Source organism: Dermacentor albipictus, chromosome 2 (genome assembly GCF_038994185.2).
Source record: "Dermacentor albipictus isolate Rhodes 1998 colony chromosome 2, USDA_Dalb.pri_finalv2, whole genome shotgun sequence".
In the NCBI taxonomy this organism is placed as follows: Eukaryota; Metazoa; Arthropoda; class Arachnida; order Ixodida; family Ixodidae; genus Dermacentor; species Dermacentor albipictus.
In genome coordinates, this window is record NC_091822.1 from 54,436,000 (window position 1) to 54,451,992 (window position 15,993).

The 15,993-nt window shown below is 44.4% G+C and overlaps 1 protein-coding gene across 2 annotated transcripts; it reads right to left on the bottom strand.

Moving 5' to 3' along the window:
• Positions 1 to 100: 100 nt before the first annotated feature.
• Positions 101 to 14,196, bottom strand: MED21 (mediator complex subunit 21). Of its 2 annotated transcripts, none has more exons than XM_065431654.1 (4): positions 14,052 to 14,196; positions 13,726 to 13,837; positions 10,390 to 10,490; positions 101 to 538 (listed from the first exon to the last, which is right to left on the bottom strand). In XM_065431654.1, exons 1-4 carry the CDS (start codon positions 14,091 to 14,093, stop codon positions 371 to 373), a joined length of 423 nt encoding a protein of 140 aa, XP_065287726.1. In that variant the 5' UTR covers positions 14,094 to 14,196; the 3' UTR covers positions 101 to 370. The 2 variants fall into 2 exon arrangements, with proteins under 2 accessions (XP_065287726.1, XP_065287727.1); XM_065431655.1 differs by lacking the exon at positions 14,052 to 14,196 and adding an exon at positions 13,909 to 13,935.
• Positions 14,197 to 15,993: the final 1,797 nt, after the last annotated feature.

Sequence of the window (15,993 nt, forward strand, 5' to 3'; positions counted from 1 at the left end):
TTTCCGGGCTTCAGAAAATGCTGCACAGCTGTGATGACATTAGCATTCCGCCATCTTTAGCTTCTGAACAACAAAAGAGTGAGAAACAAAAGGGCACCTCTGATGAAAAAGAAAATGTCTTTATGTCAGTGGTGAACAAGGAAGAGGGGGAAAAAATAAAGAAGGGCATATATACATGCGTCACAGCAGTGAGAAATGTTGCACAACCATTTCACCAGGCTGAGCCCGGGAGAAGGAAGTGCATTCCGAGTCATGTATTACAGAGTCCGAGATTGTGGGCAGCTCGTATGACGCTCTCTGGAGGTCACAGTTCCAAAGGCTTGGACGTGCCGATAAGAATGGCGCAGCCGATGCACCACTGGACGATCGGTCAGTTGGGTGGAGCCTCGTCCAGGTGCTGCATGCTGAGCTGCGACTCGGCGATGTCGTGCAGGGCCTTCTGGATCTGCTCCAGGAGCGCCTCCCCCTGCTGGACCACTTCCTCCAGGCGCCGGGCTGCCTCCTGGTTCTCTACTTCCAGCCGCCTCAGGTTGGCCGCCTGTGAAACGGAGAGCAGTTTCCCTTGTCACACCATGCCATCGGGACAAGAGAGGGCTCTCCTGACCGACATAAAAGAGGCCAGGCTCAAAGGACATCATCAGCGACTTCCTGGCATCGACGATAGGCTTTGGTGGAACCTGGCATTTGTCTTGTTGCCCATCTTCGCCTATGCCCTCATCATATTTATGCTGGTTTCTTATATTTATTGCCAATAACACACCATAGCACTAATCTTGTGCCAGCACGGTGTACGATAATGTGGATATCGAGAAAAATTTGGATATAACCGATCATAATGATTAAAAGAGCTTAATGTCCCCGAAGCAACACATGGGGTTGAGAGAACAGCTGTAGTGGAAAGTTCCACATTAATTTTACCACCCAAAGGTTTTTTAATGCCCACCCAAAGTATGTTACATGAATTCTTGCCTTCATCACCTATTGATACAGCTGCCATGGCTGGGAATCGAACCCGCAACATCGTGTTCGCGGCAGAAACTCTGTAGCCACCAAGTCACAAGGATACAATGATTGCCACTGCCCTCAGGACAACAGTGCAGGCACACTGTGCTCATGGAATAGCTTTGAACCGGAGGCAGCGCTCCAATACAGACAGTGCTGAGGCACAAAAACTCAAGTGCTGCAACTCAAGTGCAGGTGTGGCATGCATCTGGCAAGACAAGCGTGCTTATCGAGAAAACATTTACCAACTAGACATGCCGTTGGCAGCAGACATTCAATGAGACAGTTCTGTAAGATATTTTGTTATATGGCTGTTGGTGCATCTGCATAACACGCTGTCTTAATCAGTTTCAGTGAACCACAACGACATAAGTAAGTGTAGCAGCGCGACTATTGCCTCCAGAGCCAATGAAAAAGAAGACGGCCGGAGTGCACATAGCGCGAGAAAAGAACACACTGGCGTTCTCGACCTGAGCGACTGCGGTATCGGCCGCTCCAGAGATCGTGCAGCACCGTGGCTGGCCGGCCTAATAGACTGTGGCTACAGCAGCTATCTATTCACGCCGCCTGCCGCGTATGTATCATGCCACTCTATATCATGCCACAGACCTACCGCAGTAAGTGCTTCATTGTGAATTGCAAATCTGGATATCAAAATTTATGTGAACCACGTCATGTGTTCATCTTTAAAACTGCACATGAACCACAGACTTTGCAACCTATACTCTATCTCACAAATAACTTGAAGCAATGCTGCAGATACGTGGTGCACCGAGGCAATATTCTTGCATTGCAGAATGTAGTTCTGGGTGTAACTGTCTAATTATTGCTAGCATTAGAGAGTTTTATTTTTGCCTGGTACATGATACATTACCGTGATACCAGACATTTTAGGTTTTTTGAGCATGCATGTCGTATACAGCGAATTACTGCTGCAATTACCGTTGGTAACCATAATAACCACCCTAACCGTGATTATGGAGCAACATGGCAGTGCCCATGAAACCTAGACCACCCACATTGATCCAAATTCGGACTTGTTAGTGGCCCTCCGCCCTGACGCCAAGAAAAAAAAACTTAACGTCCGTCATCGCTTTGTCTCATCTCACGCTGAGGGCAAACCATTAGGTGTGTTCTATCGTTATTACTGACATCAGCAGTTTGTTCTGACACTGCTAGAACTAGAAAAGCGGCGGCGAGCCACAAGAAAGGTTTGATTTCCAATTAGCAGATGGTGCCATAGCATAAGTACTGGTGATGCGTTGAAGATGCAGAATGCTATGAAGGCCTAATTGTTTGCTGCATCATTAATCTACTCCGCTCTAGTATGGCACGTGATGACGGTGGCGACCAAACGCCAAATAGACAGCGAGCAGATGATGCGGCATAGGTGAACATCTATAAGGGCACTTGCCCTTGTTACTGGTTAAGGAGGCTGCAAGGAACTGTTGGGAAAGCGTATAATTGAAGCGAACGTCCACTGTCACATTCATGTAAACAGAGCTTATGGCAACAATGGGAGAACATTTGTTGCGTCAATTGCCCAACCGTGGAGCATGTGCTGACAGGATGGCAAGCAGATGCTTGGCAGATGACGTGGTGTTGATGAACACATCTTGAGGGGCATTTGGCCTTCCTATTGGCTAAGAAGTCCTGCAGCTTTCACAGCGCTACAAGGAACTACTGAGACAGGGTATGGTGACTGCGTGGCTCTTTGTTTTAAGCAATACAGTTGTTAGTGGCTTTTCTGCTGCTTGAAAATGGTGTTGCCCTCTGTGGCCACTGTTGCTAAATGCCGTAATCAAGGAAATACCAGACATTCGAGCCTCCAAGGCTTGGTCATTGGGCCTCTAACTCTAACAGCCAAGCACGTGAGCACTATGCTACAGCAGCTTTATGCCAAGCAATGCAACAGATATATGTACGAATCAGTTGTGATTGATGGATGCCCAAATTTTTCTGAGATACTACCAACCCACCTTTCTTAAAAAAGAAAAATAATGTGTTCATGCCAGGTGCATACTGTGTCGGACACGAATTTGGTGACACAGACTGCGATAAAGTGTTTAAGCAGTGCAAACCATACAGTTAACCAGGCTGCAACCCTGCAGATGGCGCCATCAGCACAAGACCACCAAAATGTTGCCCATCCATTTCAAGGGCTTTACCAAAAGTTAATGGAAGCATATGGTCTACATTTCGAGAATACTACTTGACTGGCAACGTGTGCCTGCTAAGCTTTAAATCTCATGTGGCGATGGTCCCTGCACATGTAGTGCAGGTAGTGGCAGAGTAAGTGAAATGTCCCTCTGCAGAAGGAGAATGTCGGTTTCGCCAGACCAGAGAGTACAAAGCATAACACGCAGTGGGCAATGAAGAAGAAATAGGAGAAGTGCATGTCAGCTCGTAAGAAGAGAAAGGTGGGCAATCTTGGTAATTTACATGTAGTAGTTGGGCAAAACAGCATCACCTAAAAAAAAGAAAGAGAAAGGAGAAAGAATGCGTGTCTGCCAACCACAGTTGGCTCTTCTGGAAATTAGAAGCAGTGCTTCTAAGCCTTCAGCCTTGCTGCTGTTAAAAATTGAACTGTGGGATTTAACGTCCCAAGAGATAGAGGGAGAGAAAAAGAATTTCAGCAGAACCCATCTCAGGATGACTGTCTACACTAATGCGATTAGCAGCAAGGAAGCAATGTACTAGTGACACACCATATTGACGCCACAGAGACGCATCATGTACGAGACGTGTACTGCAGGCAAGCTCATACCTTGTGCTTTCTTATGCACACGCTGCGCCATCTGGCAACGTCACCACAAAGTGCGTACATGGTGCCCGAGTGAAAATATATTCAGACAATCTTGTCTGAACATATATGGCACAAGTTCAATTCCACCCAGCTCCAGAGAAATTTCTTTTTTTCGTCAATGAAGAATTGTACATACTCAGTGGCGTATACCCGGTGACCCAAATTGGCATGAATGAGGTTCATTGAAGAGCTGTGTTGCCATATTTTTGTGGTGTCTGTCACTAAACTAAGACAAAGAGGTCACTAAATTTCCACAAAATTTTACTTCAATGTCGCTAAAATTGCCGACTAAATTCTAAGTAACCTAGGCGCTTTCGAACACTATATCCAATTCAGAGGTGGCATAAATCGTCTACTGAAGCATTTCACTTTTGTCTAGGTCCATGCTGCTGAGGAATAAACAGTAAGTTTACTGGCAGGGTGTAAATTGCTGGGCTTTCAATTTACTAGCATATAAACATGAAAACGGAGAAGGCAAGCTGAAATTCTTGATCGACTTGCAGGTTGTACAGTTCTAAAGTATAGGACGATTCAAAACACAACATTACCCAATTTTCTTAGCACAAAAATTAGGGCCCTTGGACCACACCATTGTTGCAAATGTTGTTCTCGCCAGCTATAAAATAGAAAAATATTCTTCGACACATGCTCAGTCATATGTTACTAACACGACAATGACAAGGGTGAGATATTTATCTAGATCAAGCAGTGCATTTCCACCCCTTCCTCTACCTGCAAGCTTCGTGCACTACTGATTTGTCCGAAAGCCATGGGAAACAAAAGCGGCCAGTTTAGATTCGCATGAATGAGCGCAGCTGCTCTGATACGTAAGCATTCCTACAGTCAATCAGACCAACTATGCACCTGCTGCGCTATAATTCTTACCATAAACTTCATGTCAATTAGTTACAGCGGATAGGCTCTATACCATTTTTTGAGTCAAAAATACTGGGGCAGTGGCCACATCTGCCGCTGGCACAAAAGGCTGTCACAGCACAGGTGCAGTACTTGCAGTGCGCCGGCCTAAGTGACCGCTTATAGTACTGTGTATCCTCCCATGTCCATGCAGTGTTCACTTCCTCCCTCTTCCTTCTTTATATGCACATTTTCCCTCACTCCCAGTGTAGGGCAGCAAACTAGTGGCTCGTCTGGTTGAACTCCCTGCCTCCTCTCTCCTTGCTTTTCTCTGTCTCTCTCTCTCTCTCTCTCTCTCTGAATTTTGGTAGATTGCTTTATTGCTATGGTTGTGAATGTTCACTAATAAAACATATTTAGTGAAACTGCTGAACTTACAGCGTCAAGCGTTAATTTTAAGACCACCACGCTGTGAAGCACAAGCACGATGTGAACACCAGTGATAATGAGACAGCTGTTGCTTCGTTATGGTCACAGAGACCATGCACTGCACGCGCAATGTGGGCCACTAACTTGTAATTTTTTTATAATAAAGTGCATCTTAGAAAAGCATGTTCAAAGCAACTTTTCCAACTTCGAAGTCGCTAAAATGTCCCCAACTGCTGTGTCATATCATCAAAGAAAAGTCGCCGGTCAGTAAATACAGTTTTTTCGCTAAACAGACAAGAAAGTTGCTAAACCTAGCGACAAAATCGCTGAAATGGCGACTGCATTTCGATGGGGGCAAAATGCAAAATTGCCTGTGTACTGTGCCCTGGGTGCATGTTAGGAAACCCCCAGGTGGTCAAAATTAACCCTGAGCCCTCCGGTATGGTGTACCTCATAATCATATGTTGGTTTGGCGCTTAAAACCACAGTATTTGATTAATTAACTTTTTGGGACAAATGGAGCTCTTTGTGATCATCATAATGATGATAAGCATAGTGATACCTGCGACTTGGCATGAAAATTGCCCAAACCATGCAGGAATCCACATCATGCTCGTTGTACAGGCACATGCAACACAGCGGCCAATTTGCAATTGGAAACACTTCTGCACATCAGTGTATGGCCCCTGAAGGCAGGGCTACAAAAATGGCCTGGATGCTGGGCCTATGAGGGCAGGCACTGACCGAGCACCCTATGGTAGTTGAACTGAATTACAATGAAAAAAAGAAAGAAGCGTAGACTCGACAAGAACAATTTCTCTAACACAATAAGCAATGCAAATGCAAGCTACGTGGATCTTGGATGGAGACTCGGATGTTCCCATCAAGAAAGAACCCCGATGTCAATCATTCAGCTGAAGACCTCAAGAAATGTCTTCATCGTTTGAAGAACAATGTTAGTCAAGAGGACTATTTTGTATGATAGGTTTTATTTTATTATACTTCGATCAGTAAGGCCCACAACCAACCTGTATCTTTGGCTTGGCTTTGGTGACACTAGGGTGGATGAAAATTTTATTAATTACACATTTAATTAGTTTCTTTATTTAAAAATTTACTTTGACATGTAACCAAATCATTTTACTTTTATTTCGAAAGCCCGTGATACTAAGGTGCCACAGGTATAGGCAGGGCAACTTTATATTCTTTTAGGTAATTTACGTAATGTCTGCAAAGAAGGACAAGTAGATAAGAAAATATGGTCAGGAAAGTGTGCGTGCAGAAGCACAGGCTTGGTGCACATGTGGGTGATGAAAGCGTGATGAATGCGGCACTTAAGTTCTTTGGAGTCGCTTTTGTAGCGATAAAAACCACAGTTCAGGAGCAGAGAAACATTGCAGCTTGGAGCAAGAAAAACAGTGCTTTGGAGCAGTAATGTGAAGCAGTAGTTCTGGTGCAGACAGAAAACTATGCATGCAAATAATGTGAAAAGATGCTGTAAGACACTGTACTTTTAAGAAGTGCGCATGCAATATTGTTACGGAGGAAAAGAGGACAAGGTCGTCGATGGTAAAGATGACGAAGTGCCAACAGCCTTTCGGGATACGCCACGTGACAATATTGCACTTGAGGATTTTTTTGTCTTCATTCTAACGTGAACCCACAGGTTCAGCAACCACCGATAACTAGTTGTTTACTCTTCCACTTTCAGTTCCTCTCAGATGAAGCTTATTGAAAAATCAGCACCCATAATTAATTTGCACTTGCATAAAAAGCAGTTAATCCCTCTATGCTTTTTTTGTTTTCATTGCCTGTTAGCTTCATATTGTTCTTATTAGACACTGAGCCCCTCAATTCTCCATATTCTTCCAACTCATGACTGTGAATTCCTCAATTTGTGGACACAATTGTGCCTCAGTAATGACTGCCAATTTAGGGACGTTCAGCTTGTTTTCATATAGAAGACTGCCTTTTGCCATTAAAACCATTAACGATAATAAATAAACCGCACAATCAGCAAAATCACTAGACAGAAACAATTTCTTCTCGACTTGACAATCAATGCCTAGACGTGGCAAAATCTGCATTCGAATCATGGGAAAAAAATAATGCTTTTGTGCAGACGTAAACAAATATGGGGCACAATAACATAACACTAATCGAATCATTTTTTTTTTTCCAAATCTACCATTAGCCTTCCATGATGGGTCAAAATGGCTTGGGCCCAGCCCATATGGGCAGGCACAATGTACATGTGGGTGGAGCCCAAGCTATTTAGACCTATAACCGAGGGCTAATGGCGAAGTTGGAACACAAGCCGATTGGAACAGTTTTAGAAAGTAAACATGCATATTCCTTTTGCACATGTGGCGACAAATACGCCGCACATACAGGTGAAAAGGGTCAAGGGCACGTAACATTTCCGTCCGGTACTTGCACTGCAGCATTTTACCAAAAAATTTAACCATGCAAGTTTATAAACTGCACAGATCCTGCATATAACTCCAATTAAAATGGCAAACTTGGCTAATTGACAGCTGATCAAAAGTAGTACACAAAGTAGCTTGCATTGAGGCAGAACAAAGGAACTAGATGATAAAAACACCAATTCTTTCTTTCTTTTTTTTTCTCCCACAGATATGGCAGTCAAGTGAGTGTCAAGTCATTCCTTTGGTCTGGGTTGAGTTGAGCTTCAAAGCCTTAATAATATTTGCTGTACGCACTTGCAGAAACTCCTGCACATTGCAAAGCAACTGCGGAAGAGACGTGCACAAAACGCCGCGGTCTCACAATGATGCATCCCCATAATTAGGTTAATAATAATAATAAAAAAAGAAAGAAAGAACTGAGTTATACATACCGAACATAATATATATATATATATATATATATATATATATATATATATATATATATTCGGACTAAACCAAACATTCGCCAGATAAAATAACATATGATGTAGAGCCTGATGTTTGGGGCCCATACAAGTCCCTTGTTCACAATTCCAGAGCATGGCAGTGGCTTATGCATGCACAAGATGCCACAGTGAGCGCATGTCAGTGCCTGCTATTAGAGTCACTGTGCATACAAGCAACAGAACGTGCTACAAATTGGTCACATGGCGACCTTCCTGATATTTACACATGCTTACTGTGCCATCTACTAGTCAGGCTCAGCCTGACCAGTAGAATAAGATTGCATGCGCAGTTTCTGTTGCAATACCATTATGCATTGGCCTGTCACGCTTGTCTTTTCAAGCAGATCCGAATCGGTGCATAATTAACACCGCTGGGACATTCGCCTGTCAACAGCATGCAGTCCGACGCTGCGTAGGGCCCTTCTAAAGCACGAGCTCACATCACACACACATTTACACTTCTAAAGGCCACATGGGGATTGTTAGAGGAAGAAAACTAAACACCCAAATTCAAATTGTACACTGCAGCACAGCAGGCATCCATAATTTTTGGCAACTGAAGGTTCTATACCACAGTTGCTTAGCAAAATATGTGTGCCTCCACAGCTTACACTTAGTGCGACCAAGTCCCTGCCAACTAGTTCCAATGCACACAAGTCTTAAAGGGCCCCTCGCCAGATCTGGCCATTTTGAGCTGACAAGTACCGTGCATACAATGCGTGCTAAGGATCGTGTCTGCAAAGTATTACATCGCTACACACCACGGAAAGAGCTGAAATTTCAAACCAAATGCTGTTTGCCCTTCTCATCGTGGGCACCATGCTCCAAGACGCATGGGCACTGTGCTCTAAGATGATTTACATCAGCAAGTGCACCTACACACATGTATATGTTGTGACATTGCTCACAGTCACTCGTGACACTTAAGAGAGTTCTTCAAGGCAACATCTGTTATTTGTGTAATTTGTTGTTTCAATATGCAAAATAAAGCTTAGAAATATAATAGAACACATAAACCGAATGTCTGCGTGTTTTTGTTTTACTTATTACTTTTACGTACTGTAGCAAGAAAGATGTACATACTTTCGTTTCGTCTGCTTGTTTGTCATTTGTCAATGTCACCATGTACTTTTCTACAGTACTCCAGCACGTGATCACACTCTGAGATCCGCTTGTGTCTGCCTCAGTTTTCGTGTAGCACTGACTAACGCTGCTGGTCAGGTGTCCTTAGTGCACAGCGTGCAGAATGTCTCGTTTTGCAAAGCACACTAAACGCAACAGCTCGAGTGCGACGCCGTCAGCGGAAGTGCGCCATGCAGCAAAAAAGCATGCAAGAAAAATGGAAAAATAAAAATAAGTAAGAGAGAGAGAGAGGGCGGGCATCCTGACTTATGCATTATGCAATCCTCCAACTCCGGTATGGAAAAATGCAGGGAAAGAATCTTGTGTGCGGAGTCTAGACGGGGCAAGTGGAGAGAGTGTGCTTGTTGGCGGTGACGCTCACCTCTGAAATCAGGTGTTTGTGGCACTGACATATCTCTACCTCGTCTATTAATTAACCAGTCTGAAAAATCTTGCAGCAGAACGCTTCCTAGAGGGAACATGAGAACTTCCAGGGTATAACCAAAATTTGCTATGTGGCCTGGTGAGAGTGCCCTTTAAAAGACCCTCACGAGAAACATGAAATCAGTGTGGACTGATAAAGCATATTCTTTAAAAACTATATTTTCTTTATTTTCCTGGAAAGAGGGGGATTATAGAAAAGGAAAAACAAAACAAGCTTCCACTTTTTCAGTCGCGCTGATACCCCAGGGCCCACACGTCAATGTGATGACACTGATTGATTGTGGCTCAGTAAGAGTTATTCAAATGGCGACGAAATGCGGAGGCACCTGTGTACTTAGATTTAGGTTCACATTAAAGAACCCCAGGTTGTCCAAATTTCCGGAGGCCTCCACTACGGCGTGTCTCATGATCAGAAAGTGGTTCTGGCACATTAAACCCCATAATTTAAGAGTTATTCAAAATTTCTAAGTTCAGTCTTTAACACCTTTAGAATGCAGTGCAGTCCGTCTTCACCCATACACAATTAGCCAAGCAAGTTCCGTCGAAATCCATGATGTCAAAGTGAGCTGGTGTGAAAATTTTCACAGGATGAAAGTAAACAAAATTGCATGCATTGCTGTTAGTTGTGAAGCTTTTATTTACCATTCATAAAGCTTCGCTTAACATAGCATTGGATCGGCATATCAATATATATATCTACATATATTTTTCTCTTTAGTGTCTATTTAACAGTGCTTAGCTTGAATGCAAAAACAACTCCCAAAGCACAAATGGGGAGAACATTCGTGGTGGTTACGAAAAGCCAGTGCAGTACCTGCAGCTCAGGAGAAGCTTCTTCACTTGGCAGGGAGTCGATCAGGACATCAATATCCTTTGCAGTCCTCGCTATGAGTGATGCGAACAGCTGCGGATAATCTGAAATACGAGACGGTGAAGTGCAACACATTTTGGTTTCCGGAATGTGCAACAGCAGCAACAGGGCACCAACAAAAGCAAACAAAATAAAAGGGTGCATACAGGTCACAACCTCTGCAAAATATGGCACTTCAAATGACTGTTTTTGACACTGTAACTGCCTCAATACACTGTAATGCAATTAGAATCAGAATTTTATTACTTTGGAATTTGTAATTTCATCATTTGGCATACAGAAGGAGGTCTCACAGTCACTGACTGTACTGGGTCCTCCTTCCAGAATACTAGCCTCAGGGTGCACACAGGGTGCAAGTTTGGGCTATTTAGATGGTCATGATTAAACTAACGGTGCGAACCAACTGCGCCGTATTTTGTCCCTTCTCTTGCGTCCAAAGTTTTGCTTTTGCGTGGTTAGTTTAATTAATTTGGAATGACCACCTTCGCAGGATTTTACCTGACTCGGCAATGAATTTGACGATGGCCTATGCGCGACAGTGCCTCCGGCACTGCCAAGACTTCATGCTCGCCACTGCACAGTGAATGTTGTCAGCTGCAGATGACAGCATTCGTATGAAAATGATCATGTCCCCAAAAGAGATTGTTAAACAAAACAGTTCCTGTGATCCCACATTGTTACTTTACCATTAGCAGCCTATTTACACCCACTGCAGGACGAAGGGCTCTCCCAGTGCATGAGCTGCCTCCATCCTATGCCTGTGAAATTTCCTAATCTTATCCTGCAACCCCAACAATGTTTCACGTCCTTTGACACCCACTGTGTTATTCCTATACACCAAATGTGCATCACATGGCCCGCCCAATGCCACATCTCAAGTAGAATATCGGCTACTCACACTTGCTTTCAAATGCACAGTGCTGGCTTCCTGCCTCTTAATGTTATGCCTACAATTTTCAGTATCATTGCTTGTTGCACCGGTGTTAGCTTCTTTTAATGTTCCTTTGTTAACCACCAAGTTTGAGCCTGGAAGGGTGTATTGATTATGAACACATGCACATTTGTTTTTAAAGATATTAGTAATACACTGTTCGTGACCTGAAAACACCTGCCGAATACACTGCAATCAATTTTTGCGAGTCTACCGACTGTCTTGTCATTATCTGAGTCTCTTGCAACTGTTTTGGCGAGATGAATACATTGTGAGACATAATTACAGCCAAAAGAACACACAAACGAAAGATAATCACGATGATGTGGCAGCTTGTGTGACTTCTTTTAGCGGCAATTATGTTTCACAGCAAGTACCAATTAGGCCAACAAGTTCCTTATATACATATGCTTTCACAGTTTTCAGAGGCTGACTGTCAATCATGAGCTTGTCTCTTCGCCAAGCTAGTAAATTTTAGTTTTCCGCATACTGAGCTTCAAACTTACTCTTAGACGTTGCTGGTTCAGGTTGTCAGTCATTCAATATAAGTCACCTCCCACATTTCTTAAAAATCTCGTTACTTGTCGCTGCAGTTATTCTGGCGGCAATTCATCTTTCATTTCATTTCATTTCATTTCATTTATTGAACCCTCAAGGCCAAAGGCATTAAAGAGGGGAGTGGTTACAAAACAGAAATACATAAATAAATACAATGCATATTACAGAACAAGTATTATCATCTTCCTGTTATACAATGTTAGCTAGTACAGAACGAAAATGCTGGTTATCAGTTATGTCGACTGTATCTGCGGGAAGGCGGTTCCATTCGCGTGATGTGTGAGGCAAGAAAGACTGAAATGCAGTTTTAGTGTTACATGTTTCAATGCCAACTTTGTGACGATGGTCAATGCGATTTGACACGTATCTGGGGAATGAAATGAGGGAATCGCGTAGCATGGGATGATGGTATAGTTTATGAAAAAGGCTCAAACGAATTGTCTGCCGGCGAGATGCTAGAAGAGGTAAAGAAAGATTAGCTTTCATGCTTGTTACACTTGCGGTACGGTTAAAGTTGGACAGGATAAAACGAGCAGCGTTATTTTGAACCAGTTCAAGTAAAGTTATGTTTTTCATGGTGCGGATCCCATATCGCGGCGGCATATTCCAAATTAGAACGTATTAGTGTTTTATAAAGCAGTAATTTCAAAGAAGATGGAGTTTTGGAAAAGTTACGGCGCACGTAGCCCAACATGCGGTTAGCTTTGTTAGTAATGTATTCAATATGGCGCGTCCAGTTAAGGTCAGTAGAAATATGAAGACCCAGGTATTTATATGAAGTAACCGCTTCTAACGCAACGTTATTTAGGTAGTATACAGGCGGAGAGTTGACACTTCTTGATATTCGCATAATTTTACACTTATTAGTATTAAGTTCCATAAGCCATTCATTACTCCAACGAGAAATGTTAGAGAGGTCACGCTGAAGAATGTTAGCATCGTCGGGGATTTTATTTCGCGGAAAACAACACAGTCATCTACTTTTTTTTTTTTTTGCCGTTGAAACATGCCCATCACCGTCCAGACAGATGATGTATGCCCATATCTTTTGTTTATTACAGCGAAGCTGTGTGGCCAGGGTTAGGGATTTTATGGTATCCGCGCGGAAATACTCTCCCCTAAAAAGTGAGAGTGAAAGAGTGAACAACAAACGCAAACGCCGACCGCCGCTCGCCTCTGTGCTAGGTGTGATCGCCTATGGTTCGATAACGACCACTGGAAAATCAACGGCATACGGTAGGAAGAGCGACAGCGCAAGGCGGTGGATGTGCTCAGGTGGTGTTTTCCCGGCGAGAACGTTGGGATTTCGCGTCTGCTGCACGTGTAAGGAGGCGCTGATAAAGGGTGACGTGCCTCTGTTCAGCACAACGCGTGCATACAGAGGCTCTGCCAAGGGGTGCGCTTTCACGTTTCTCGACGACGAACGGTGACGTGTACCCGCATGTGCCGGCGCATCTTCCGAAGCTCAACGCCAATCGGATCAGCTTCGCTAGTCATCGACCTTCGCAGTGGAATGACTCATGCATTTTTTTTTTTTTTTAGCGCTGCGCAAATGGTGAAAGTTGTTTGGATCTGATTGAAGTGGCCTGCGTATGCCAACGTGATTGCCATACTCCGGTTCACGATGACAAAACATTTTCACGAGGCACTGGCCAATTTCTCGGCCTCGAGCTGTGCCACATAAATTTCCGTACACAGAACGTCTGCGTTAGTCGCACTCGTTGGATACAAAAGCCTCCGAGCGTCAAACAATGAATTCCAAACCGCATAACAGCAGGCCACAGCCTTACCTTCTTGAGGTTGCTGTCCAGGCTTGGAAACAGACTTCTCGAACTCTGGGAAGCTGCTGGGTGCCGCATACTGTTGCAGGATACCGATGCTGTTGCAGAAGTTATCCGCTTGCTGCAATCGAAAGAGAAATCAGCGCGCAAAATGGGCATGAATCAGTCGACAAAAAGAAACGTGACACGCACGACCGGTTTCATGCTCGCGTTGCAACGATGTGTAAGACCTGGAAAATGCTTATTTGCGATAGCACTTTGAATGGCATGCAATACGCATAGCAAAAGCAATAACACTGCAGTGAAAGCGAAATAATCTCTTCAAAATAACTAACCGCATTCACAGCGTCCTGGAGCTGCGTTAACCGGTCAGCCATGATGTAAATAAATGCACACTGTTGCTAGAGCGGGAACCTTCTTTGCTGCTACTGGCAGCTACAGATTATAGTGAATTTGCTTATGACCTTGGTTGCTAATGGTTAAAAAAAAACACTGTTTCTATTTGGCGCTTCAAGGCTAAATTTTTCTTGAAGATTCACAGCTCATTCCGCTCGGAAAAATGGAGACATCGCAACGCGCCGAAAACAAGGCCTCTGCGTTTACATCGTAACGTGCGGTATGAAACGAATGGTAAGCAAATTCCACTGTCTATGTTTTTTATGACTCTCGAAATCGCTTCCACTCCATACAACCAGCAAAAGTATCGCCATTGATATACGCATTTTTAATCCAGTGGGGCATGGATTTAGACATTACCAATCTCGGAGGCCAGGCAAAGATACTCTCGCACATGTCTCGTTGTTCTTGCCGCCTAGCGATTTGTTATCAGTACTTATTTCAGTCTAAATACCGCTGCACCGCAAATTGGTGTTTCCTTCGAGCAATCTGTATTGCACACCGATGCTGCTATTAATCCTATTATATACACGTGACGGTGGACGCACGTTAGGGCGTGGATCAATCCTACGCACATGCCTCATCAAGGATATAATTAAGATATACACGGTGGACCTCTGTGACTCTTGTCTGCTTGAACTTTTTTTCACGCCAACTTGTATCACTATGTGCCACTAGGTATGTGCCTACCCTCAATAAACAAAAAAAAATGGCTGTGGCTTAGGTAAGGTTAAGCCCAGGATGCGAAGCATACTAGCCTTTATTTTAGTTGTTGAACCACTGTTTAGCCTGGTGAACTGCTGTTGCTTGGCTATATTTGGTTCGGCTAGACGAAGAAACAACTCATGCATTACTTCTTCGCCTTCAAGAGTGGAACGCGACAGCGTTCCCGTCGACCCGCCAAGGGGTGTAAGACAATGGGCTACAGGGCAGCGACTACGCGCCCCGCATTGGACGCGGTGAGCGTCGAGCAAAGCAGCGTTCGGCGCGGCAACGAAATGTGCGCCTGAGCAAGAGACGCACGCCTTAGAAACAGCGCGTTTCTAAGGCAACACCGCATTCACTAGAGGCGCTTTTGTACCGCTTTGAAGCGTTGTACTCGTGGCTCAGTGGTAGCGTCTCCGTCCCACACTCCGGAGACCCTGGTTCGATTCCCACCCAGCCCGTCTTGCAAGAGTTGAGCCAAAGCCACTTCTCCTCTGTCGTGACGTCACGGTGTCACGTGATTTCATGGTCACCGCCGCGCCTGAGGAGCTGGGTTGAGCCCTCGTAATATGCTTCGCATAAAAAGAGTCCTATAAAACTTATCCGGTGCTAGGCGGAATGGAACCCGCGTCTTGCCTGAACATGTAGTCAAGCACGCGCGGACTTCGCGCGGCGGCGCCGCTAGATGGCGCAGCGTGTCCGCCTGGAAGCACGAGAGAGGAGCCCGACTGCAGGTACACGTGCGCATCTAAGTGACGCGCTACGGTGTTGGTGTGTCGCTACATTGGAGAGAGTTTTAGATTAGGGGACGCAAGCGGCTTGCGTACGCAAGAACTAGAGGCCCGGGACGCAAGCCGATTGCGTCCCCTAACCTACAACTCTCCATTGCCTCAATGCTAAGCGCATTATCGGCGACAGTCATATTGAGATGATTTCTGCCGCAATTTTCCTTTTCAGTCCCAAATGGTATTGCGCATGTAATGATTTTTTTTCTGTAGACGTTTCTCGAGAATAAACGTACATCTGCGAGTTGAGCGCTCGTCCTGTCCACTTACACCCTCGTCTAAGTGTTTGTTTTGCGGGTTTTCTGTTCACAGATAATTAAGCTACCTTGAAGTACTGTTATACTGCCTTCAGCAAAAAAAAAAGAAAGAATCACCGCCCAGGCTCTCCGTA